At 45.4% G+C, this 27,065-nt stretch overlaps 1 protein-coding gene across 15 annotated transcripts; it reads right to left on the reverse strand.

Annotated features, from left to right (window-relative positions):
• Positions 1-7,000: 7,000 nt before the first annotated feature.
• ZNF554 (zinc finger protein 554) lies at positions 7,001-25,537 on the reverse strand. Of its 15 annotated transcripts, none has more exons than XM_023540949.2 (7): positions 25,055-25,537; positions 16,728-16,766; positions 14,751-14,824; positions 13,739-13,865; positions 13,412-13,530; positions 12,255-12,350; positions 7,001-10,210 (listed from the first exon to the last, which is right to left on the reverse strand). In XM_023540949.2, exons 1-7 carry the CDS (start codon positions 25,144-25,146, stop codon positions 9,024-9,026), a joined length of 1,734 nt encoding a protein of 577 aa, XP_023396717.1. In that variant the 5' UTR covers positions 25,147-25,537; the 3' UTR covers positions 7,001-9,023. The 15 variants fall into 15 exon arrangements, with proteins under 15 accessions (XP_023396717.1, XP_064136299.1, XP_023396718.1 ...); XM_064280229.1 differs by lacking the exon at positions 25,055-25,537 and adding an exon at positions 16,005-16,112 and having other exon boundaries at positions 16,728-25,036; XM_023540950.2 differs by lacking the exon at positions 16,728-16,766 and having other exon boundaries at positions 25,055-25,536.
• Between the last annotated feature and the right edge of the window lie 1,528 nt (positions 25,538-27,065).

The raw sequence follows: 27,065 nt of genomic DNA on the forward strand, positions 1-27,065 counted from the left end.
GAAAAACAACAAAAGCTTATATAAATTTGACTTTGATCTTAAAACGCTTAATAGGTTGGGCCAAAAACGTCTAATGCATTTAATACAGTATAGCTTGTTTCAGAAAACATTATCTAGTTTGAGATAAAGTGGAAATACAGTCTTTGATATCACTTCTCATCTTATTCAAGCACAGAATTTTTAAAATTCATATTTTATAGTTTGCAGAAAGGTTTTATAAGCTTTCAGGAAAAAATTACCATTTAGATGGTTAACACAAAAAAGCAACTTTGAATTAAAAATTAAATAAAAATTAAAAATAATTATTCATTTGATTTATAAATTATTTTAAAATGTGGCTACACAATTTATTGTGAGTTAATAATGAATGACAAGTCTCAAGAAAAACAGCTTGAAATTTAAATGTCTGCCTAAGACTACCTCCTAGCACATACCGCTAAGAGCATTTGTATCTGCTTGTTCTGATGTGTTCCCAGTGATATATCCTGGGAGCATCACACATAAACTGCATGTCATTTCACTTATTAGGGTGGAAAATTAGGGAGCTCTCTGAATTCTTCACAAAACATCCATTGCTGCCCGAGAGAAGAGAGAGACAAGCAACAATCATGGCAATCTGAGGGGAAAGAAGTATGATTCAGGATATTAAGGCCACACTAGAATGTTATTCAGAGTAACTTGATGATGCAGACACAGGTCCCAAAAAGTTGGAGGTTGGAGTCCACCTAGAGGTACCTCAGAAGAAAGGCCTGGCAATCTACTTCCAAAAACTCAGCCACTGAAAACCTGTGGTGTGTAGAAGAACTGTGGAGCATAGTTTTACTCTGACACATGTGTGGTTGCCATTAGTCAGAACTGAGTCAACAGCAACTGGTGCTGGTAGGATGTTATTTATGTACAGAGGTAACAAAGATATTCTCAAACATGCAAGGAGTATCAAGAACAGGAAGCCTACAGGGAGGAGCAAGTCCATTCTCCCGGCTCCAAGTTTCCATTGTCTCTCTAGTGTCCCCTGAGCAGAGCCTAATGGGAAGCTGGCCGGTAAAGTAGAAATGTGATTTGCAGAGTTTCTGCATCATGTCACAAAGCAAAGTATAAAAGGGGAGGTTTGTTTGGCAGATTAATGGCCCCTCCAAAGGAATTCCAGTGGAGTCCCGGGGTGGCACATATGGTTAAGCACTGGGCTAACCAAAAGGTTGATGGTTTGAACCTACCCACAAGTATCTTGGAAGAAAGGCCTGGCGATATGCTTCAGAAAGATCACGACCATGAAATTCCTATGGAGCAGTTCTACTCTGCACACATGGGTCACCAGGAGTTGGAATCAACTCAACTGCAACTGGTATTAGTACTGGTAAAAGTGTCCACGTCCTAATTTCTAGAACCTGTGAATATGGTATTTACATGTAAGTAAAAGAGACTCTGCAGGTGTAATTACAGATCTTGAAATGGAAAGATTAGCCTGGATTATCAGGATGGACCCAGTATAATTCAAGGATCTTTATAAGAGGGAAGAGTCTCTGGGTAGTGTAAAGGTGAAAGTGCTCAGCTGCTAACTGAAAGTTTGGAGATTTGAGTTCACCCAGAGGTACCTCAGAAGAAAGGCCTGGCAATCTACCTACTTCTGAAAAATCAGCCACTGAAACCCCTATGGAACACAGTTCTAATCTGACACGTAGGGGGTTGCCATGAGTTGGAGTCAACTGGATGGCAGCTGGTTATATGAGGAATATAGGAGCACCAGAGTCAAATAAGGAAATAGAATAATAGAAGCAGAGACTGGACTGCTAAACTGCCATGAGCCAAGGAAAGCAGGAGGCCTCTAGAAGCTGGTAAAGTCAAGGAAACAGGTTCTCCCCTGGAGCCTCGGAAAGGAACACAGCCCCGCAGAAACCTCGATTTTAGATTTCTAACCTCCAGAACTGTAACAACAACAAAAAAAAAATTGTGTTTTAAGCCACTAAACCAAAAAAAAAAAAAGCAAAAAACCACTTGCCATCAAGTCGGTACCAACTCATGGCAACCCCATGTGTGTCACAGCAGAGCTAGGCTCCATAGTGTTTTCAAGTAACTATAACCTTTTGGAAGTAGATCACTAGGTTGTTCTTCTGAAGTGCCTCTGGGTGGACTTGAGCTGCCAGTCTTTCGGTTAGTAGCTGAGTGTTCAAGCCACCGCTAAGTTTGAGGCAATATGTCAAGCAACAACAGGAAACTAATACAGTAGGTCGGAAGCACAGGGACAATAACTTACTAAGTGGCACAAGGAGCTCCTATTCCCAATCTCAGATTTCATGAAACAGTTTTGAACTATCCACATGCACCTTCAATATGACTTGGTTAATACAATAACTTTCTAAGTGATCTGGTGGTTTTTCAGAGAACAACATCTTTCATTCTTGTGTTTTAAATACAGCACTTTTGGATGTATGAAGTTCTGATTACAAATTTGATCCCAAACCATAAATATCTGTTTGCAAAACACTACCAGAACCAGTTTCTGGGGAGTCGATTCCAACTCATGGGGACCCTACGTGTTACAGAGTAGAACTGTGTTCCATAGTGTTTTCAAAGCTATGACCTTTCAAAAGCAGGTCATCAGGCCTTTCTTCTGAGGCACCTCTGTGTGGACTCTAACTGCCAACCTTCCAGGCTAGTAGTCAATAGTCAAGCACTTAACTATTTGCACCACCCAGGGACTCCTGCAAAACATTAGGCAAAAAAAGAAAGAAAGGGCATCCAAATAGGTAAGGATGAAGTAAAGCTATCCCTACTTGTGGATGATATGACTCTATACATAGAGAACCCAAAGGACTCCACAGGAAAACTACTGGAACTAATAGAAAGATTCAGCAGAGTCGCAGGATACAAGATAAACATACAAAAATCAGCTGGATTCCTATACACCAATAAAAAGAACTACAAAAAGGAAATCAGGTGAGCAATACTATTTACAATAAAAACCCACTGCAGCCAAGTCAATTTCAACCCATTGCAACCCTATAGGACAGAGTAGAACTGCTCCATAGGGTTTCCAAGGAATGCCTGGTGGATTCAAACTGCCAACCTTTTGGTTAGCAGCCATAGCTCTTAACCACTATACCACCAGAGTTTCCCCATTTATAAAAGCCCCTAAAAAAATAAAAGACTTGGGAATAAATCTAACCAAGGACATAAAAGACCTAAACAAAGAAAATTACAAAACACTACTCCAAGAAACTAAACAAAACTGACATAAATGGAAAAATATACCATGCTCATGGATAGGTAGACTCAACATTGTGAAAATGGCAATTCTACCCAAAGCAATCCACAAATACAATGGAATCCCAACCCAAATACCAACATGATTTTTTAATGAGATGGAAAAACTAATCACTCACTTTATATGGAAAGGAAAGAGGCCCCAGATAAGTAAAGCACTATTGAAGAAAAAGAATAAACTAGGAGGACACGCACTACCAGACCTATATACAGCTACGATAGTCAAAATATCCTGGTATTCGGACAACGACAGACACATTGACCGGTGGAACAGAATTGAGAACCCAGGTGTAAAACCATCCATCTATGGTCACCTGATCTTCAACGAAGGACAAAAGTCCATTAAAGGGGAAAAGGCAGTCTTTTTAACAAATGGTGCTGGCAATATTGGATGTCCATCTGTAAAAAAAAAATGAAACAGGACCCATATTTCATACCATACACAAAAGTTAATTCAAAATGGATCAAAGACCTAAATATAAAACCAAAAACTATAAAGATAATATAAAAAAAATTGGGTCAACACTAGAGGCCTAGTATACAGCATAAATAGAATATAAACCATAGCTAACAATATACAAACACCAGAAGATAAGCTAGATAACAGGGATCCTCTAAAAATTAAACACTTAAGCACTTATGCTCATCAAAAGACTTCACCAAAACAGAAAAAAGAGAATCTACAGAGGGAAAAAAAAAATGGTTATAATGTATCTGACAATGTATTTGTCTAATCTCTAAAATCTATAGAAAAATCCAACACCTCTACAAGAAAAAGACAAATAATCCAACTAAAAAATGAGCAAAGGATATGAACAGACACGTCAACAAACAAGACATTCAGGCAGCTAACAAACACATGAGGAAATGCTCATGATCACTAGCCATTAGCAAAATGTAAATCAAAACTACAAGATACCATCTCACCCCAACATTACTGGCACTAATCAAAAAACAGAAAATAACTAATGCTGGAGAAGCTGTGGGGAGCTTGGAACTCTTATACACTCCTGATGGGAATGTAAAGTGGTACAACCATTTTGGAAAACGATATGGCGCTCCCTTAAAAAGTTATAAATGGAAATACCATACGATACAGCAATCCCACTTCTAGGAATATATTCTCGAAAAATAAGAGCCATCACATAAATAGACATATGCACACCCATGTTCACTGCAGCATTATTCACAATAGCAAAAAGATGGAAGCAACTTAAGTGCCCATCAACAGATGAATGGATAAACAAACTATGGTATGTACACACAATGGAATACTACGCAATGATTAAGAACAAAATGATGAATCTGCAAAGCATCTCACAACATGGATGAATTAGAGGGCATTATGCTGAGTGAAATAAGTCAACCACAAAAGGACAAATACTGTATAAGACCACTATTATAAAAACTCATGAAAACGTTTACACACAGAAAGAAACCATCTTTGATGGTTACTAGGGAGGGGAGAGATGGGGAAGGAAAAACACTAACTAGAAAATAGGTAAGTGGTAACTTTGACGAAGGGTAAGACAGTACACAATACTGGAGAAGCCAGCACAACTTGACTAAGGCAAGGTCATGGAAGCTCCATAGACACATCCAAACTCCCTGAGAGACTGCATTGCTGGGCTGGGGGCTGTGGGGACCATGGCCTCAGGGAACATCTAGATCAATTCGCATAACATAATTTATAAAGAAAATGTTCTACATTCTACATTGGTGAGTAGCATCTGGGGTCTTAAAAGCTTGTGAGCGGCCTTCTAAGATACTCCACTGGTCCCACCCTGTCTGGAGCAAGGGGGAATGAAGAAACCAAAGACACAACGGAAAGATGAGTCCAAAAGACTAATGGACCACAACTACCGCAGCCTCCACCAGACTCAGTCCAGCTAGATGGTGCCCAGGTACCGCCACCGATTGCTCTGACAGGGATCACAGTAGAGGGTCCGGACAGAGTTGGAGAAAAATGTAGAACAAAATTCTAACTCCCCCAAAAAAGACCAGACTTGCTGGTCTGACAGTGACCGGAGAAACCCAAGAGTATTGCCTCCAGACACCCTTTTAACTCAGTAATGAAGTCACTCCTTGAGGTTCACCCTTCAGCCAAAGATTAGACAGGCCCATAAAACAAAATGAGACTACAGGGGCACAACCAGCCCAGGGGCAAGGACGAGAGGGCAGGAGGGGACAGGTAAGCTGGTTACGGGAAACCCAAGGTCGAGAAGGGAGAGTGTTGACTTGTCATGGGCTTGGCAACCAATGTCACAAAACGATATGTGTATTGTTTAATGTGAAACTCATTTGCTCTGTAAAACCTCATCTAAAGTACAATTAAAAAAAGAAGTTAGGACAGTTCACTTTTCATTTGTCATGAAAGCATATATTAATAACTATAACAGCACTTTCTGTGTTGCTTTTTTAGGGGGTGGGTAGCATTTTAAAACTCTAACGAAACATTTCCATCATACACAATAATATAACGAATACCTGCACAGTTACCACCAAGCTCTAGAAAATCCCATACTATGCTCAGATTGTCTTAGCCCATTTACATTCAGTGTAATTATCAATAGGTATGAGTTTGGTGCTGTCATTTTGATATATTTTTTTGTGTGTGTGTGTTGTTGACAGTTTCGTTGTTCCACTTACTTTTCTGTGCTTTGTTTTTCTTTATGTATTTTCTTTTCTTTTTCATTGTTGTTGATTTTGTATTTGCTGAGTCTTTATGTCTTTGTTTTGATATGTAGTATTGTTTCCTTTGTAGTTAGCTTAATATTTACCTCTATTTTTCTAAGTTTAAACCAATCTTTTCTTTCTTTATATTTCCTTGACTTCCTCTCCATACGAAAGATACACGACTGCCTTTTTTAGTTCCTCTTTTTTGTTTTAATGTTGTCATCTTTTACATAATGATGTCTCTGTTTCCGTTTTGAGTGTTTTAACTTTGATTTATTTTTGTGATTTCCCTTTCTGGGTTGATAATCTGGTTGTTCTGTCCTGTGTTCTAGTTTTGGGTTGTTACATGCTCACATATTTTTTAAAGAAACCAAACATTATGCATTGAGTTGACATGGCCCACGTGCCCCCTCCATCTCCTCCCAGAGGAAACCACAATCATGACTGGGCTTATTACTTACTCCCATGCCATGCACATGGGCCATATGCAACATACAGCATGTTGTTTCCCATGTATTCAAATTGTATAAAAATGCTATTATGCTATCCATGCTCTACAACTCGGAGTCCCTGGGTGGTACAAACAGTTAATGCATTCAGCTGCTAAACAAAAGGTTAGAGGTGTGAGCACACCCAGGGGTGCCTCGGAAGAAACGCCTGGTGATCTACTTCTGAAAAACCAGCCATTGGAAACTCTATGGAGCATAGTTCTACTCTGCCACACGTGGGGTGGCCATAAGATGAAGTTGCCTCGATGGCAACTGGGAACAACAACTTTAATGAAAGGCAACAAAATTCATGTGAACAGGTCCCATTGGGGTGAAAGAAGATCAGACAGGTAACCTCATTACCTCCAGGGAAATGAGAAGATTCAGAAAAATATTAGGTGACTTCTAAAAGAGAATTTGAAATCTATCTCCTCCATATACCTGCTTGCTCTTTGGAATGGAAAGTGGGACAGTTGACATTGTACAGGCTCCTTGGGTTCATATCTTGATTCCACTACTTTGTAGTTGGGTGATCTTGGGCAATTTCCTTTATTTCTCTGGTCTCTCCTCTGTAACATGGGAATATGAATAGTTACTATCATGGACTGAATTGTGTCCCCCCCAAAAATATGTCTATCAATCTGGCTAGGCCATGATTCCCAGTACTGTGTGATTGCCCGCCATTCTGTCATCTGGTGTGATATTCCTGTGTTGTAAATCCTACCTCTATGATGTTAATGAGATGGGACTTGCAGCAGTCATATTAATGAGGCAGGACTCAATCTACAAGATTAGATTGTGTCTTAAGCCAATCTCTTCTGGGATATAAAAGAGAGAAGCAAGCAGAGAGACATGGGGACATCATACCACCAAGAAAGCAGTGCCAAGAGCAGAGCATGTCCTTTGGACCTGGGGTCACTGTGTGGAGATGCTCCTAGACCAAGGGAAAATTGATGACAAGGACCTTCCCCCAGATCTGACAGATAGAGAAAGCCTTCCCTTGGAGCCAGCACCCTGAGTTGGGACTTCTAGCCTACTAGACTGTGAGAGAATAAATTTCTGTTAGTTAAAACCATCCACTTGTGGTATTTCTGTTATAGCAGCACTAGATAACTAAGACAGTTACTATCTCATGGAGTTGTTGTGAAAGTTAAGTATGGAAACATAAATAAGTGCTAGGCTCGTTAGTTGCTGTGGAGTCATTTTCAACTCATGGTGACTCCATGTGCGCAGAATAGACCTGCTCCATGGGGTTTTCTTGGCTGTGATCTTTACAGAAGCAGATTGCCAGGCATTTCTTCCATGGTGCTGCTGGGTGGGTTTGAGTCACCAACCTTTAATCTTTATGGAAGCTGTTTGCCTGGCATATTATAAGCACCCAGTAAATGTTAACGATGATGATAATGCTTATCAGTACAACTGACCTCTATTCTGCCAAGTTTGTTTCACGGTTGGGACTTTTTCCAGTTTGCAAAGGTTGTGCTATCACTCAACATCCCAAGACCTACTCTATTCTCGCCATCTTAGTGTCTGCAATCCTCCCCAACTGATCAATGAAGCTTGACTCTCCTTTCAACGTTTGATGTTATTTGATTTTTATTCATTGTCAAAATGAATCAAATGGGAGAAGACAGAAAGTACATTTAATCAGATAACCCTGACAAATAAACTCTGTTCATCTATCCACATCTCTTTCCAGTCTTTGCTCCTTTGTGCATATATTTAGGCTGCACTGGACGAAGTGACACATACTATCATGCACCCTTTATTTTACATGTAACAGCCAAAGAGCTATTGTATCACACACTCTGTATTTCTTTAACAGTGCAAGAGGCCAATTAGGACCCAGGTGAGTGGCCAACAGTGGAGGAATGATTATGTAAAATAGCAAAATAGAATATTGAAACAAAAATACTGAATGCTAAAACAAAAAGTTGAAACAATAATTTTTGTTTCAACAACTAAATTAACCTATGATATTTTTTAGAATTTCATTTCATCTTAGTATTTCATTTTACCTATCTCTTCAAAGAGGATGGAGCTTACTATATCCTCAATGGCAACCTTGCACATTAAAAGGCTCCTTCTCAAATCTAGCCCTCAGTGCTTTCTTTCAAGAATGAGGAATAAACCAGAACACCAAACTTGTTGCTGTTGAGCCCACTTGAACTTACGGTAACCCCATGTGTGTCAGCATAGTAGTAGAAAACTCCACAGGGTTTTCAAAGACTGTAATCACATGGAAGTAAATTGTCAGGTCTTTCTTCCACAGCATCACTGAGTAGATTCGGCCTACTTCTTTTCAAGAAATACCACAAAGTCCAAGCATACTTAGGTGGTGGAGTACTAAAAAGTGCTTTACGAGGCAATAATCAATTCTAAAGAGCCCTGGTAGTGCAATGGTTAAGCACTCAGCTGCTAACAGAAAGGCCGGTGGTTCAAACTCACCCAGTGGCTCTGTGGGAGAAAGACCTGGTGATCTGCTCCCATAAAGATTACAGCCTAGGAAATCCAATGGGGAAGTTCTACTCTGTCACATGGGGTAGCCATGAGTTGAAATCAACTCAATGACACCTAAAAACAACAAAAAAGTAATCTCTAAAATCCAATCAGGTGGGTGCTACAATGGAAGGCTTTCCCACAATCAATTATCTTAAAGGTTTTCTGACTAATGTGAGTTTTCTGATGGGTAATAAGGGAAGAGCTTTGGCTGAAGGCTTTCCCGCATTCGTTACAACGATACGGCTTCTCCCCAGTGTGAGTTCTCTCATGCCTAACAAGGGAAGACCTCTGGCTGAAGGCTCTTCCACACCGATTGCATTCATAGGGGTTCTCGCCGGTGTGAGTCCGCTCGTGCTGGTTGAGAGAGGAACGATCGCTGAAGGCTTTCCCACACTCGTTGCATTCATACGGCTTCTCGCCGGTATGTGTTCTCTTGTGCAAAATCAGGTAAGAACTCTGGCAGAAGGATTTCCCACAGTCCTTACATGTGTACGGTTTTTCCCCCGTGTGAATTCTCTGATGTTGAGTGAGAGAGGAAATCCTGTTGAAGGCCTTCCCACAGTCGGTGCACGCATAGGGCTTCTCTCCAGTGTGAATCCTCAAGTGCCGCGTGAGGGTTGAGCTGTGTGTGAAGGCTCGCCCACATTCCTGACAGTCGTACGGTTTCTCTCCTGTGTGGGTTCTCTGATGTTCAATGAGTGAGTGCCTGCGGTTAAAGACCTTGCCACACTGGAGGCACTCATAGGGTTTCTCCACCATGGGGATTTTGTTGTGGACAGTAAGAGCCATACTATGACAAAACGATTTTCCACTTTCAGCATACGAAAATGTTTTCTCCTCTGTTTGAGGTCTTCCGTGTTGAATAAGGTGATCGCTTTGGCTGAGGGCTTCTCCACATTCATTATTTTCACAGGGTCTCTGATCTGCATATCCCACCTGATGGCTGTTTAAGACAGAATCAGATACCAAACTTCCAATATGGAAGTCACATTCATGGAAATGTTTCCTGGGAGGACTTCCTTGTGCTAAAACATGGTGTAAGCTCAGATTACCATTTTCCCCAAACTCACTCCATACAGAAGCTCTCGTCTGAGTAAATGCGTCTACTTGGACATACGCCATTTGCCTCAAAAGCCTCTGGGGGTCTTCGTGGTTCTCCTCAAACTGACCACATTCCCCATCTCCTCTGGTGAGCCTGATGATATTCAGACCACTGGACGGTTTCTGTCCCAAGTTGACCTTCTTATAAATCGATTCTTGGATTTCCAGTCTAGCCTCCCAACCTGAAATAATTGGGGGAAATATATTGTTTGGAGAAAGAAACCGCTAACTTGAGAATGGTGGAATATCATGGAATCCAGACTTTCTGGAGCCATGGAGGCTGGGTGAACCCCCCAAAATATTGCCCTGAGATAATCTTTAAACTTTAACCCTGCAACCAAAAATATTCTCTGACGTCTTCTTAAAACCAAACAATAGTCAGCTTAACTAGTAAAAAATGTTGGTCTTCAGCATTGGGCTCTTTTGAGATCTATCTATATGGGATCAAATTTACAATGGCAACTTGAAAGATTAGATAGGAAGCTTAGGTGGCAGTGAGTTTATGTTAATGGGGGAGGAACAACTCAGAAAAGGAGGGTGAGAATGGTTATACAACTGGATACAATGTCACTGAATTGTACATGCAGAAATTGTTGAATTTGTGTATGTTCTGTGTATATTCTCAACAACAGTAACAAAAAATAAATTATATATATACACACACGCATATATATGTAAAAATGGTGGGACAAAGGAGCTTCCAGCGCATACTAGGCACGTGATGATTCATGTTCAAATAGCTTTCAATACAAAAGGAAGAGATGGGTCAGTAAGCTAGGGAGGGTGCTGAGGATAAAATGCAGGTTAAGGAGCTCAACAATGATAAAAAAGAGGGAATAGAAAATGTCAATGTAGAAGAAGTTAATTTATAAAAAGGGGAGAACGGGATGGCAGAGAGAAAGAATTATCAAGAAGTAGCGGGGGGAGGAAGGCACAATGCTTAGGGGACACTGAGCTTCTGCTAAGGGTGATGGAAAAATTCGGGAATGGTTAATGGTGACAACTGAACAGGATGAACATAATTAACGTCATTGAACTGTACACGTGAAGACTGTACAAGTGACAAATGTTTTGTTACATGCATGTTGTTGTTGCTGGGTGCCATCAAGTCGATTCTGGCTCATAGAAGCCCCAGGTGACAGAAGTAGAACTTCCTAGGATGGAATCTCTATGGCCCCAGGTCACCAGGATTTTTTTCTGTGGAGCCGCTGGGTAGGTTCGAAATGCCAACCTTTCAGTTAGCGGCTGAACACTATCCATCTGCACCACCAGGGCTCCTTTGTTACAATTTTTACCACAATTAAAAAAAGAGAGAAAGAGAGAGAGGCAGCTTTGATACAGACACCCAGAGGAGAAGGTGACCCAGAGATGGCAGTGATGCAGCCACAAGCCAAGCAATGTCGGCAGCCACCAGGAGCTGGAGGAAGCAAGGAAAGGTCCTCCCCAGGAGCCTTCAGAGGCAGAACAGTGCTGCCTACACCTGATTTGGGCCCAGTGATACTGGTGTCGAGGAGCCCTGGTGGCACAATGGTTAAGCACTCAGCTGCTAATTGAAAGGTCGGTGGTTCAAACTCACCAGCCACTCCAGGGGAGAAAGACGTGGCAGTCTGCTTCTGTAAAGATTACAGCCTGGCGAACCCTACGGGGCAGTTCTTCTCTGTCACATGGGGTCGCTAGGAGTCAGAACTGACTGGCAGCAGTGGGTTGGGATACTGATTTCAGAATTCTGGCCTCCAGGACTGTCAGATAATAAATTTCTGTTGTTTCATGCTATCAAAAACATTTTTTTAAAAAAAGAAAGCAATGAGGGAAGAGATCGAACTAGAAACATGGATAGGGTAACTTCAATTAAGAAAATGGGATGTTCTTTTCTTGGCAACCAAAGAGGGGTAATGCTGTCATTGTTACCTGCTATCGAGTCGATGCTGACTCATGGCAACCCCCTGTGTTACAGAGCAGAACTGCTCCATATGGTTTTCTTGGCTGTAATCTTCATGGGAGCTGATTGCCAGGGCTTTACTTCTGCGGTGCCGCTGGGTAGGTTCAAACTGACAACATTTAGGTTAGCAGCCCAGCGAATCAGTGGTAAACAGGATAAAGCTGGTGGAGGTGAACTAACCAAGGAGGTTTCTCAGAAAGTATAACCAAGTAGCCTTGGCCTTTTCCTTATACAACCAGAGCCTTTGAGGAGAGATCTCTGACCGAGACTTCCCTGTCCGTTCTCACCTGAACAGGAGGCTTGGGGACTTCCACGATCCACCATCCACACGGCTTCTCCTTGCTCCAAGTGGGGAGGCACCAGTGGTCGACAGAGGGAACACCCTGTCCACAGGGGAAGAGAGGCAACTTGAGAGGGTTGTGCTGGAGAAAATGGAGCATCTTCAATTCCTGTAATGGCACGTTGGCTATTCAAAGGTTCTGCAAGAAACAAGACTATGCTCAAGAGGTAGCAAAAGCACTCAACTACTAGACGAAAGGTTGGTGGTTGGAATCCATTGACAGGTGCCTCAGAAGACAGGCCTGGCGGTCTAATTCCAAAAGGTCACCGCCTTGAAAATCCTTTGGAACAGTTCTACTCTGCACACCAGGGTCGTCATGAGTCAGAATCGGCGTGACAGAAACTAACAACAACAACACAAAGACCAAGCTAAAGATTTTAAAGGAGCCCTGGTGGCACAATGATTAAGTGCTCAGCTGCTAATAGAAAGGTTGGCAGTTCGAATCCACTCAGTGGCTCTGTGGGAGAAAAGCCCTAGCGATCTGCTCCTGTAAAGATTACAGCCTAGGGAACTCCACGGGGCAGTTCTACTGTCACATGGGGTTGCTATGAATTAGAATTGACTTGATGGCACCCAACAACAACAATTAAGAAATGACGGCTCTTCACCAGGGCAGACAGCACAAATGCACTGAGTCTGGACTCGAGAGCATTCTGAAGGTTTGTATCTGTACCCAAGCTAAGAGGACGCACATTCCAACAGCAGCTCCCACTATCAAATACGGAAAAAGACATTCATTCACTCTGCTGAAGAAATCAGTAGGCTGAGTTCTACAAGGCGGTCTTGTCTGTCTTGATCACCAAGAAACCTCCATTCCTAGCATAGTTCCTGCCTGACAAGTACCAGCTGCCACAGAGTCGATTCTGACTCATGGTGACCCCACGTGTGTCAGAGCAGACTGTGCTCTGTAGGGTTTTCAGTGGCTGTGATCTTTTGGAAGTAGACTGCCAGGCCCTTCTTCCGAGGTGCCTCTGGGCGGATTCGAATCTTCAACCTTTAGGTTAGCAGTCAAGTGTTTAACATTTTGTGCTGAGCAAGGATTCCTTCCTGACACACAAACAAAACAAAATCAAACCCACTGCCATCGAGTCGGTTCTGACTCACAGCGGCCCCATGTGACAGAGCTGAGCTGCTCCACGGGGTTTTCTTCATGGTAATCTTTATGGGAGCAGGTCGGCAGGCCTTTCTTCTGCAGCACCACCGGGTAGGTCCGAATCATGTACCTTTAGGTTGGGAGTCGAGTGCAAATCAAAGTCTGCACCACCCAACGACCCCTCCTAACCCATAAACCCGCTGCCGTTGAGTCGATTCCGACTCCTGACGACCCTATAGGACGGAGCAGAACTGCCCTATAGGGTTTCTCCTGACACAGTAGATGCTAAATAAATGTGCTGAATTAATGAACACATGAATTAATGATGCTGATCTTACCCAGGGAGGCCAGGGTCCGGTAGGTCTCCAACATCACCTCTCTGTAGAGGGCTCTCTGAGGAGGGTCCAGCAATTCCCACTCCTCCTGCGAGAAGTCCACCGCCACGTCTGCGAAGGTCACTGATCCCTGAAACATCACAGAGGTTCCTGCTCAGGAAGGAACCAGCCCAGCCTACGTTCACCAGCGGAGGGGCAGGGATGGCAACGTTCAGAAAGATACAGGCTCAAAGAGGAGAGTCAGACTCCACCAGATGCCTTGTGGGCGCTCGTCTTTGGCTTACAATCAGAGGGCCATTCAGACCCCAGGCCCAGCGCGAACCTGGCAAGGAGGATCAGCACATAAGGTCTGATCTGAAATCTTTGGGCCATTGCTTATTTTGCTAGGGATTGCCTTGAATCTGTCAACCACTTTGGGCAGTATTGATATCTTAACAGCATGAAGCTTTCTAATTCATGAGCACGGGGTGTCTTTCCATTCATTTAGGTATCCTTTAATTTCTTTCAGCAGTCCCTGGTTGCTCTGAGGAAGAAGGTTCTGGACCTTCAGGAGCTGAGACCCTCCAAGCCCTGGAAAGGAAGCCCATGTCTCTCCAGATGCTGCTGCTGGGTGCCATCAAGTTGATTTTGACTCCTGGTGACTCCATGTGACAGAGTAGAGCTGCCCCACAGGGTCTTCTTGGCTGCAATCTTTTTGGGAGCAGATTTCCAGGCCTTTCTCCCCCGGAGGCATCAGGTGGGTTCAAACCACCAACCTTTCGGTGAGCAGCCAAGCGCTTAATCATGGCACCACCAGGGCTCCTTACTGCTCTCCTAGGCAAAGCATTGTGCTCAACACATAGCACGCGTCTCCTTACTTACAGGAAGGAGGACCTGGGCCCACAGGTTCAGAGGAATTCTCCTGGGGTTCCTACAGAGCAGAGGGCCCTTCTCCATCCAGGAGAGAATTTCTGTGGAGCTGTTCTCTCAGGGTACACTGGGAGCTGTTCAGGAGAAATGGGAAGTTCCCACTCACCTGGGGCCAGGGGGGCAGGTACCCCACAGCCATTCTCTCCTTTTGGGAAAAAGCAGGGTGTTGGACAGGCAGAGCTGGGGGAAGAGAAAGGCACCGTGAAGTCCAGACCTGGTTTGTCCCCAAATCACTAAACACCTGGCCTAGAGATGCCCTCAGTGGCTTAGGGTGAGCAACACGGGGGTTGCCGATCCACAGGAGCCGGGACCAAGACCTTAACTGGTTTATTTTATGGATGGAGAGGCCGAAACTCTTGCCTGCAACCAACGTACACAAGTTTATAAAGCCTACGAGTTCTAGTGTCCTGTTATTGAAGTGGGCAGTAACGAAAGCATTATTAAGGGTTATTAACCATCCCATAATAGTTGTTTTCAGAAACATCTACTCTTGCTACATTTTTGTTACAACTTTTACAGCACTTCACCACGACTGGTTGATTCCCCAGGTTTCTTCTCTTGGCAGGAGGCCGAGGCGCAGGTGCCCTGACTCCAAATCCACCACTTTACAGGCTTCCTAGGGTGGCAGTAGTGAGCCCTCACCATCTTTTTAGGGCTGTGTGCAATTATTTTTAGAACCGTGTGCAAAAACTCGAAATACACTAAAATTATGCAGATGGCACAGGCATCACAAGACTGAAGATCCTCCCCTCACCGTTTATGCAAATATATGTCACTCCCTATAAAAGCAAATCTGCCCCGGTTCAGGGAGTTGGCAGCCTTAGGTCAGGAGACCCTGCCGGTCTCCCACTTTGCAAACTGAATAAACCTTTCTGTTCTTCCAGCCCTGTGTCTGGCTCACTTCAGTTCACTAGTCTGCTTGACAAGAGCGTATTAGTTGATGAGTTCATTATGAAGCACCTCTGTATGTACTTTCTGGGGCTGACACAATGAAGTGCCAAAAAACGAGGCAGCTTAAAGCAACAGAAATGTATCATCTCATGGTTCCAGAGGCTGCAAGTTCTAAAGCAAGTGTGGGCAGGGCCACGCTCTCTCTGAAGGCTCTTGGGAAGATCCTCCCTCGCCCCTTCCTAGCTTCTGGTGGTGGCCAACATTCCATGATGTTCCCTGGCTTGTGGCTACCTCACTCCAGTCTCTGCCTGTGTTGTCACGTGGCTTTCTCTCTCTGTGTGTCTGTGAGTTCAAACAGCCTTCTCCTAGCTGTGTGTCTATGTGTCCAAATTTCCCTCTTCATTATTTTTAACTTGGAGCTTTGTTGCTGTTGTTAGTTGCAGTCTATTCTGATGCATAGTGACCTTACCTCTGAAGAGCAGAACAGTGCTTCATAAGGTTTTCAATGGCCGATTTTCAGAAGCAGATCACCAGGCCTTTCTTCTGTGGCACCTCTGGGTAGACTCGAACCTCCAGCCTTTTGGGTAGCAGCTGAGTGGTTAACTGTTTGTGCCACCAGCGACTCCTCAAATTTCCCTCTTCTTATAAGGACCTCAGTTACTGGATTTGGGAGCCACCCTCCTCCAGTCTGACCTCATCTTAACTAGCCACTATTCCACCCGGTGGAGCCCCTAGGTGGTGCAGATGGTTAACATACTTGGCGACTAACCAAAGGTTGGAGGTTCAAGTCCACCCACAGGCATGTCAGAAGAAAGGCCTGGAGATCTACTTCTAGAAGATCACAGTCATGGAGCACAGATCTACTCTGACACACACGGGGTTGCCATGAGTCAGAGTCAACTCCAAGCAACCAGGTGTGTGATGTGTGATTCAACCCAGCACAACCTGGCAGACCCAAATCCTGGAAGGTTTAGTTCAGACCTTCCCAGCTGTCTCTGCCCTTGGAGCCACCACGTCTTGCCTTTCTCTGATTCGTCCTCTCCCTCCCACCTCCCCTGGCCCTCCTCTCTCTCCTGGACTCTCTTCTACCAAGTTGCTTTAACTGCGGCAAGAAGGATTCAAGACAGGACCATCCCCACCCACAAATGTGACAGAATTAGGTCACAGTGGGAGAACAGGAAGGAACGCTCACCACGGGTAGCCGGCAGATCCACGGCTGTCATCCCAGAGTCTGTAACAGAAACACCTCAGGCTGAAACAATGACGACAGGAGCGACAGGCGTTTATCAAGTGCTAAACCTACTGTGTAAACAGTAAGTTCTCGTTGTTGAGCAGCTCGACAGCAGCTAACAACGTGTTCCATACAGTCACCGCAACGCCGAATTAGTAAATATGGTAAGTTCTCGTTGTTGACCAGCTCGACAGCAGCTAACAACGTGTTCCATACAGTCACCGCAACGCCGAATTAGTAAATACGGTAAGTTCTCGTTGTTGAGCAGCTCGACAGCAGCTAGCAACGTGTTCCATACAGTCACCGCAACGCCGAATTAGTAAATACGGGACGATCGCTCCAGGAGGAACACAGGTCAGGCTCCTGTGCGCCCCGGTCACGATTTGTCAACTGATTCATACATAACCTTGTCTTAGTATGTTTCTGTTTGTCGTCAGTTGCTGTTGAGTTGATTAGGGCTCAAACCCTGTGTATGTCAGAGTAGGACTGTGCTCCGTGTGGTTTTCTTGGCTGTAATCTTAAGGGAAACAGATCACCAGGCTTTTCTTTCGTGGTGCCGCTGGGTGGGTTTGAACTGCCAACCTTTATGTTGGTAGTCGATTGCAAACCGTTTGCACCACCTAGGGACTTTGTCTTTCTGTACTAAAAAAAAGGAAACCCTGGTGCTGTCCAGTTGATTCTGACTATAGCAACACTATAGGACAAAGTAGAACTGCCCCATAAGGTTTCTAAGGAGCAGCTGGTGGATTTGAACTCCTGACCTTTTGGTTGGCAGCTGTAGCTCTTAACCACTGCACCACCAGGGCTCCTCTGTATAAATACATCTTATTTAATATACTGTATATTGCTGGTGCCTTGACATTGAACTCACACCTAAACGAAGCTTATCTAGCATACACTATCTCTATAAGGCACATCACAGCCTTCCCACGCATAGAAACACTAGCCAGCTGTTCAACACTACGCTTCGGGGCCATTTTAAACAGAAAAATCACTGTCATGGATTGAATTGTGTCCCCCCAAAATATGTGTCAACTTGGCTAGGCCATGATTCCCAGTATTGTGTGACTGTCCACCATTTTTTCATCTGATGTGATTTTCCTCTGTGTTGTAAATCCTGCCTCTATGATGTTAATGAGGCAGGACTGGAGGCAGTTATGTTAATGAGGCAGGACTCAATCTACAATATTAGGCTTTGTCTTAAGTCAATCTCTTTTGAGATATAAAAGAGAGAAATGAGCAGAGAGACATGGGGACCTCCTACCACCAAGAAAGCAGAGCCAGGAGAATAGTGCATCCTTTGGACCCAAGGTCCCTGTGCTGAGAAGCTCCTAGTCCAGGGGAAGGCTGATGACAAGGACCTTCCCCCAGAGCTGACAGAGAGAGAAAGCCTTCCCCTGGATCTGGTGCCCTGAATTCGGACTTCTAGCCTCCTAGACTTTGAGAGAATAAAATTCTGTTTATTGAAGCCATCCACTTGTGGTATTTGTTATAGCAGCACTAGATAACTAAGACAATCACCTACAAACAGCACAAGAATATGAAAACCATGGCACTATACAGACCATGAGAAGGACCCCTGACTTCAGTACGGGAGTGGGAACAAGAAGACAGAGCATTGCCTTGTTTGGCCTCACCTGGGGACGCACAAGTCGGCAACTCAAATTTTTTGCTGCAAATGACGGTAAAAGTATTGATTTGGGGTTATAAATAAATTTTAGCAACTAGGCAAATTCACTTAACATGGAGTCTGCAAGTGACGAGGATCGACAGTACTGCCTGACTCACGAGAAGCAGAAGTACGTGGACCGGAATGTTCACCGGGATTCTCCCGAGAGTCCCACATACCAAGGACTCCCGACCTCTCCACAGAAATAGCTCCCGGTGGATCTGCCGCGGCAATTCTGGTACCTCTGGATACACCAGGTGGCGCAAGAGGTTTGTGCTCAGCTACTAACCTAAAGGTTGGCAGTTTGAATCCATCCAGCAGTACCAGGAAAGAAAGGCCTGGCAACCTGCTTCCGCTAAGTTTACAGCCAAGAAAACCCTATGGGGCAGTTCTACTCTGTATCACATGGGGTTGTTGTGAGTCGCCGTCGGCTAGATGACATCCAACAACAACAACTGGCTCTGTCCAGTGTCTCATTCTCATTCATCACACAGGAGCTACCTCTCAGCCCTAGAAGATGATGTAAATATAACCCAGTCTCTCGGAGACAGTAAAGTCCGTCCTGGACTCATGATGGATTATATCCTCTTTTTTGTTGTTGTTGTTAACTGCTGTCAAGCTGCCCCGACTCGTGGCAACCCAGGGCACAATGGAATGAAACACTGCCCGGTCCTGGGCCATCTCCATGATCGGCTGCAGACTGGACCATGGTGTTTGCTGTTGTTGTTGTTGAGAATACACACAGCAAAACGTACACCAATTCAAATGTTTCTACAGGTACAATCTACTGACACTGATTGTATTCACTGAGTTGTGTGACCGTTCTCGTCCTCCCTGTTTGTACACGTACGATCTAGTGACACTGATTGTATTCACTGAGTTGTGTGACCGTTCTCACCCTCCCTGTTTCCACACATACAATCTAGTGACACTGATTGTATTCACTGAGTTGTGTGACCATTCTCATCCTCCCTGTTCCTACAAGTACAATCTAGTGACACTGATTGTATTCACTGAGTTGTGTGACCGTTCTCATCCTCCCTGTTCCTACATGTACAATCTAGTGACACTCTTTGTATTCACTGAGTTGTGTGACCATTCTCATCCTCCCTGTCCCTACACATACAATCTAGTGACACTGATTGTATTCACTGAGTTGTGTGACCATTCTCATCCTCCCTGTTCCTACACGTACAATCTAGTGACACTGATTATATTCACTGAGTTGTGTAACTATTCTCACCCTCCTTTTCGGAGTCGTTCCTCCCTCATTAACATAAACTTGCCACCCCCTATGGTAACTATCTAATTTGATCCCACAGAGTTTTTAAAAGAGCATAACGCTCAAGGTCGACGGCTTTTACTCCTTAAGCTAAACTACTGTTTGGTTTTAAGACAATTTCAGGGGATATCGTTGGTATGAGGTTTAAAGATTATCTCAGGGCAATAGTTTCAGGGGTTCATCCAGGCCCCATGGCTTCAGAAAGTCTGGAGTCTGTGGGAATTTGAAATTCTCTTCTGCCTTTTCCCCCTCTTGATCAGGCTTTTTCTATGGAATCTTTGATCAAAATGTTCAGTAGTGGTAGCCGGGCACCATCCAGTTCTTATGGTCTCACAGCAAAGGAGGCAGTTGTTCCTGGAGGCAATCAGCCATGCATCCTATTTCCTCCTCCTGTTCCTGACTCTCCTTCTTCCTCTGTTGCTCCAGGTGAAGAGACCAACAGGCATGTGGTCTGCAGGGTTTTCATTGGCTGATTTTCTGAAGTCGGTCACCAGGCCTTTCTTCCTAAGTCTTAGTCTGGAAGCTCCGCTGAAACCTGATAAGCATCACAGCAACACGCAAGCCTCTGCGGACAGACAGGCGGTGGCCGTGCATGAGGTGCAATGACCAGGAATCAAACCCAGGTCTCCACATGGAGGCGAGAATTCTACCACCAGACCCCCACTGCGCCTACACTCCCCAGAGGCTATGACCATGGAGAAGGGAGAACCCATAGACCAAAATTCTCACGGAAGAAAGCAAATGAAGAGGGGAGGACATCAAGGGCCAACATGCAGCGAGCTCAGTCTGCAGGTGATACAAACGGCTAACACACTCAGCCATTTACTGGAAGGTTGGAGGTTTGAGTCCACCCAGAGGTGCCTCAGAAGAAAGGCCTGGCAATCTACTCCCCAAAACTCGGCCACTGAACACCCTACGGGATTGTTTTTCTCTGACACACGTGGGGTCTCCGCGAGTCTGGGTCAACGCCGCGGTACTGGATACGCGCTGGACAACTCCCACGAGCTAGGCAACAATTATTCTGAGAACTGAGTGTGTTGACCTATCTCCTCTTCCCACAACCTGACAGTGTAACATTATTTCCCTCATCTCACAGATGAGGAAACTGAGGAGGAGAGCTCCCCGTTCTCTGAGGTTTCTGGCCGATATTGCCCCGTCCTCTTGGCAGGCAAGGCCCTCCAGCTCCTGGCATCAGGCCGCCAGGTAGCTGGGGCAGGAAATGCTGAGTGCCAGGACTTCCTCTCCTCCTGCTCTGGGGTCTCTGTCCTGGTCAGAGGGGTCTCCACTCCTGGGCCTGAGGCTCCAGCGTCTGATTTTCCTTTGAGGCTGGGGCCTGGGAGTGTAAAGCCAGTGTTACCATCACTTTGGGTGCAACGGTTAAGCACTTAGTTACCTACTGCCGCTATAACAGAAGTACCACAAGCGGATGGCTTTAACAGAGAGAAGTTCATTTTCTCACAGTTAAGTAGGCTGAAAGGCCAAACTCAGCAAGCACGTCAGCTCCAGGGGAGGGCTTTCTCTGTCAGTCGTCTCACCAATCTTCCCCCAGACTAGGAGCTTCTCTGCACAGGGACCCCAGGTCCAAAGGATGCACTTTGCTCCCGGCACTGCTTTGTTGGTGGTATGAGGTCCCCAATTCTGCTTGCTTCCCTTTCCTTTTTACCTCTTGCGAGATAAAAGGTGGTGCAGGCCACACCCCAGTGAAATTCCCTTTACATTGGATCAGGGCTGTGACGTGGTAAGGGTGTTACAACCCCACCCTAATCCTCTTTAACATAAAATTATAATCACAAAATGGAGGACAACCACACAATACTGGGAATTATAGCCTAACTAAGCGGGCACATATTTTTTGGGGATACAATTCAATCCTTGACAAGCACTTGACTGCTAACTGAAAGGTCAGTGGTTTGAGCCCACCCAGTGACTCTGCAGGAGAAAGACCTGGCCATCTGCTCCCATAAAGGTTACAGCCTAGGACACCCTCTGGGGCAGTTCTGCTCTGTTACATGGGGTCGCCATGAATCAGAATTGACTCGAGGGCACATGACGACAACAACCAGTACTTTTAGCATCCTCTGCCCCACCCCAGGACCGTACCCCAGCTCCCCACACTCTCCCCAGTTTGCAGTTGTTTGATTTTCACATTCGTGTCTTTGTTGCCTGGGTCCCTCATGGCGCCACATGCACCATGATAGCAAGAGCTGTGTCTGCTGTGGCCATATCTGGCGTGGGCAGTGTCTGGCATGGTCACACTGTACCCCCAGAGCCCAGCACGGCTTAATGATTATGTGTTGAAGAATGTAAAAGGGGATCCATCTAAAAGCAGGGACTGCAGCGGACACGTGGACAGCAATGTTCACTGCGCCACTGTTCACGACTGCCAAAAGGTGGAAACAATCAAAACGTTCATCAACAGTCGAACGGATAAACAAAATGTGGTCCATCCGCACAATGGAATAGTAAAACCAGCTGCCGTGGAGTCGCCTCCAACTCGTGGCGACCCCCCGTGTGTCAGAATACGACTGGGCCCCACGAGGTTTTCAGTGGCTGATTTTTTTGAAGCAGATCACCAGGGCTTTCTTCAACGGTGCCTCCGGGTGGACTCCAACCTCCAACCTCACAGTTGGCAGCCGAACGCTTAACCGTCTGCACCCCCGGGGGACTCCAGGACAGAATATTAGTCAGCCACGAAGAAGGGAAGTCCTGACACATGCCACAAAGTGGATAAACCTTGAAAACACTGTGTTGAGTTAAAGAAGCCAGGCACAAAAGGACAAATATTGTCTGACCCCACTTATATAAAGTATCTAGAACAGGCAAACCCATACAGACAAAAGATGAGTGGTTACCAGTGGCTGGGGGTTGAGGGAATGGGAGCTGCTGCTGAAGGGGGCCTGAGTTTCTCTTTGGCGGGAATGAAAAACACCTGGAAATGGATAGCCGTGATGGCAGCACGGCATGGTGAATATAATTAATGCCAATAAATCGGACACTTAAAAAAGGGTAAAATGGCAAACTTTTTTTTTTATTATGCTTTAAGTGAAAGTTTACAGCTCAAGTTAGCTTCTCATACAAAAACTGAAACACACATTGTTATGTGACCCTAGTTGCCCTCCCTACAATGTGACAGCACACTCCTCCTCTCCACCCTGTATTCCCCGTGTCCAGTCAACCTGTTTCTGTCTCCCTCTGCCTTCTCATCTCACCTCTGGACAAGAGCTAAATGGCAAACTTTTTGTTACATATATTTTATCGCAATGAATTTTTATAAAAAGGGGGGTGATTACTGCATTCCCTCCGTTATGAAGAGAGTCCTGGCCCCATCTTGGGGAGCACAAATTCTCAGGTGGCTGGGGCTGAAGACAAACAGGGTGAGGCAGCAGAGGGCTCTGAGGAAGCGACCCCATCGTCTCCTGTGAGAGTAGAACAAATCCCCGACTCAGGGAGTCAACAGCGAGTGCCAGGAGGGCAGACTCTTGTGACGAGTGTATGTGAAAGCTGGCTCCTGAGGGTTGTATATGAGTGATCACACAGCCCCGGAAAAGCTCTGCAATTACCCACAAAACACAGATGCCGGTTTTGCATGTGCAACCTCTACCACTCGTTTTAGGAACCTGTGCCCAGATCAGGGTCCGTCCCCCTCGGCACTGCTGACATGGGGGCTGATCCTTCTCTGGGGTGGGGCCGTCCTGTGCACTGTAGGGCATTGGGCAGCATCCCTGGTCTCCACCCACTCGATGCCAGTAGCACTCCCCCCAGTTGTCACAACCACAAATGTCCCCAGACATCACCCAGTGTCACCCAAGATTCCATTGACCCCAAGAGACTGCATCCCATAATCACCTGACCTCCTGACATCCTAGGACACCGCCCACATTTAAATCCACCTGCTGAGTGGGGAGAAGAGAGGACAGAAATCACAACAGCTGGAGGGTTCCCTGGTTTACACTGTCTGACCCAGCGGGATTTTATTCTGGTGTATGGTGTGAGCAGGGATCAAGCTCAGTTTTTCCCCAAATAATTAATGCAGTTCTCCTCCTTAGCAATGTGGACATTTGGGGACCTGATCCTTCTCTGGGGTGAGCCATCTTGTGCACTGGAGGGTGTTGAGCAGCATTCTTGGCCTCCACACACTCGATGCCAGCACACCCCACCCTCCCTCCTTGTGACAATCAAAAACGTCCCCACATCTAGGTCGACTGGCATAAGATAGTTTATAAAGAAAATGTTCTGTATCCCACTTTGGTAAGTGGTACCTGCAGTCTTAAAAGCTTGCAAGCAGCTATCTAAGAAACATCGATTGGTCCCATCGCACTTGGAGCAAAGGAGAATGAAGAAAACCAAAGACACAAGGAAAATACCAGCACAAAGGGCTAAAGGACCAAATGAACCAGAGACTCCACCAGGCTGAGACCACAAGAACTAGATGGTGCCTGGGTACCACCATCAATGACTGTCCTGACAGGGAACACAGCAGAGAGTCCTGGACAGAGCAGGAGAAAAATGCAGAACAGAACTCAAATTCATGTAAAAAGTCCAGAAACTTAATGGTCTGACAGAGATTGGAGGAACCCCTGAAACTATGGCTCCCAGACACACTGTTAACCCAGAACTGAAACCATTTCCTGAGGCCCACTCTTCAGACAAAGATTAGACAGGACTATAAAACAAAAACTGATACACGTGAGGAATGTGCTTCTTAGTTCAATCAGATACATGAGACCGAATGGGAGGCTCTTGTCCAAGAGCAGGATGAGAAGGCAGGAAGGGACAGGAAGTAGCTGAATGGACACAGGGACCCTGGGGTGAGAAGGGGAAGCGTGCTGTCACATTGTGGGGATTGCAACTAAGGTAACAACATGTGTATATGATTTTCCAATGAGAAATTAACTACACACACACACACACAGTCCCTAGATCTCACCCAGTGTCCCCTGGAGGGCAGAACCCCTGGACTAGATCACAAAGAGCTCATCTGAGAAGATACTCAGGAGTCTCGGCGGTCAAGCCCTCTGCCTTTAAGATAAAGAGCAAATGGGCTGACTCCATCTTCCTCTCATTCTCAGTTCCTAAGTGAGTTCCGCCCTCATGGGTCTCAAGCTCTGATGCGGGGGGCCTTGGGCCTGGGTGAAGCCACCCCCAGGGTGAGGCACAGGCCACGCCTTCCCGCCCCCCTGCGTTGTCTCCACTGTCCACCTACCGTCCCGCACTGGCTCGGCCAGGAAGAGAACAGCACAGGAGTCAGGTTGTGGGTTCGAACCCCGGCCCCGCCACTCACTGCAGTGTGAACTTGGGCAAGTCCGGCTGAAAACGCAGATGGTCATTTGCGCTCACCTGGGCAGAATTGTTTCCTGCAGCGCAGCTCCTGTCGCTATTGTTGTTGTTATTATTATTATCTGTATATATGGGCATCCCCGCCTCAGCATGGAGACCGAATCTCTGCTGCCTGTACCCCCATTGACGCGCCCAGACCTTGGACTCGGCACTGCGCTTGCGCACTGCAACCGTTCGAACTACAAGTCCCAGAAGACATCGGGGCCCGGCGCTGGGCTACAGGGACCAATGAGCAGCGTGTTGGGCTCCAGCGCCCTCTCTGGTCCGGAGGTGTCTTCGCAGGACAAGCCTCTCCCGCATTGTAGTCCCTCGATGGAGCGTGTGGTGAACCTGCTCAGAAGCTAACTGAAAGGTTGGAGGTTCAAGTCCACCGGGAGGCGCTTTGGAAGAAAGGCCTGGCGATCTACGTCCAAAAAAAAATCAGCCATTGAAAACCCTGTGGAGCACAGTTGTACTCTGACACACGTGGAGTGGTCATGAATCAGAATCTACTCTTTGGCAAATGGTTTTTTATGGCCCTCAAAGAGCCGCAATTGCAAAATGGGAACAGCAGTGGCACCCAGTTCCTATGGGTTGCTGTGACAAATAGGTGAGAAAGAGCAAGTTTAGCACGATGCCTGAAACATAAAGTTTTGCCGTTAAAATAATAATGATAAAGTTGCTGTTGTTAGGTGCCACCGAGTTGATTTTGACTGACAGCGGCCCCATGTGACAGAGTCGAACTGCCCCATAGGGTTTCCCAGGCTGTAATATTTGCAGAAGCAGGCCGCCACGTCTTTCTCCCTCAGAGCCACTGATGACTTTGAAACTCCAACCTTTCAGTTAGCAGCTGAGCGCTTAACTGTTGAAACACCAGAGCCCCTAGCGAATAATAATAGATTTCAGTTTAATAATGAGAGCACTGGAACACACATTCTTCTCTATCCATGCAACATGTACAAAGATAGACCATATTCTGGGACATAAAATAAGTTTTAATACAGATCTATACTATAAAACGAGAGACTAAGCCCACACTTTAAGTATAAAGACCAAGCTGGTGGCACAGTGGTTAAGAGCTGAGGTTGGCAGTTTGAATCAACCAGTAGCTCCTTGGAAACCCTGTGGGGCAGTTCTACTCTGTCCTATAGGGTCTCTATGAGTCGGGATCAACTCCACAGCAATGAGGCTGGTATTTCTGGGTTAGGTTAAAACTAACCCACTGCAGAGAGTCAATTCCGACTCATAGTGCCCCACAGGACAGAGCAGAACTGCCCCACAGGGTTTCAAAGGCTGTAAACCTTTACAGAAGCAGACTGCCACATCTTTCTCCTATGGGGTGACTAGTGGGTTTGAACCTTCAGGTTAGCAGCCAAGTGCTTTAACCACTGCACTACCAGGCCTGCTGTTAAAAGTAAAAGGGAAGAAAAAAAGATATATCATGCTCGCGCTCCTCAAAAGAAAATTGAAGTGGCTTTGTTAATATCAAAGGAGATTTCAGATAATGATTATTACCAGAGATAAAGAAAGTCATTTCATAACCATAAAGGGGTCAAAATAATCAAGAAGATATAATAATGCAAAAGGTTTATGCATCTAATAACAGAGGTTCAAAGTACATGAAGCAGAAACCAATAGAAAGGCAAGGAGAGACAGAGAAATCCACCGTTAGAGTCAGAAATTTCATTACCCCACTCTCAGTAATTGGTAGGACAAACCAAACCAACCAAAACCAAACCTACGGCCGTCGAGTCAATTCCTGCTCAGAGCAACCTATAGGACAGAGTAGTACTGCCACATAGGGCTTCCAAGGAGCACCTGGTGAATTGGAACTGCCGACCTTTTGGTTAGCAGCTGTAGCTCTTAACCACTGTGCCACCAGGTTTTCCATTGATAGCACAAATAGGCAGAAAATCAACAAGGATACAGTAGACCTGAGCAACCTGATCAACCAACTCGACCTAACTGACATTTATAAAATATACCATTTAACAATATCAGAACACACATTCTTCCCCAGTGCCTACAGAAC

This window comes from Loxodonta africana, chromosome 3, assembly GCF_030014295.1.
Source record: "Loxodonta africana isolate mLoxAfr1 chromosome 3, mLoxAfr1.hap2, whole genome shotgun sequence".
In the NCBI taxonomy this organism is placed as follows: domain Eukaryota; kingdom Metazoa; phylum Chordata; class Mammalia; order Proboscidea; family Elephantidae; genus Loxodonta; species Loxodonta africana.

Excerpts from the sequence above, each read along its gene's own strand:
- ZNF554 (XM_064280225.1), bottom strand. The coding sequence starts at position 15,128 with ATGTTTCTGAAAACAACTATTATGGGATGGTTAATAACCCTTAATAAT. Across the intron at positions 13,866-14,750 it reads ACCTGCCCCCCTGGCCCCAG|GGATCAGTGACCTTCGCAGA; the intron begins GTGAGTGGGAAC and ends GTGATGTTTCAG. Across the intron at positions 12,447-13,738 it reads CCGGACCCTGGCCTCCCTGG|AACCTTTGAATAGCCAACGT; the intron begins GTAAGATCAGCA and ends TGTTTCTTGCAG.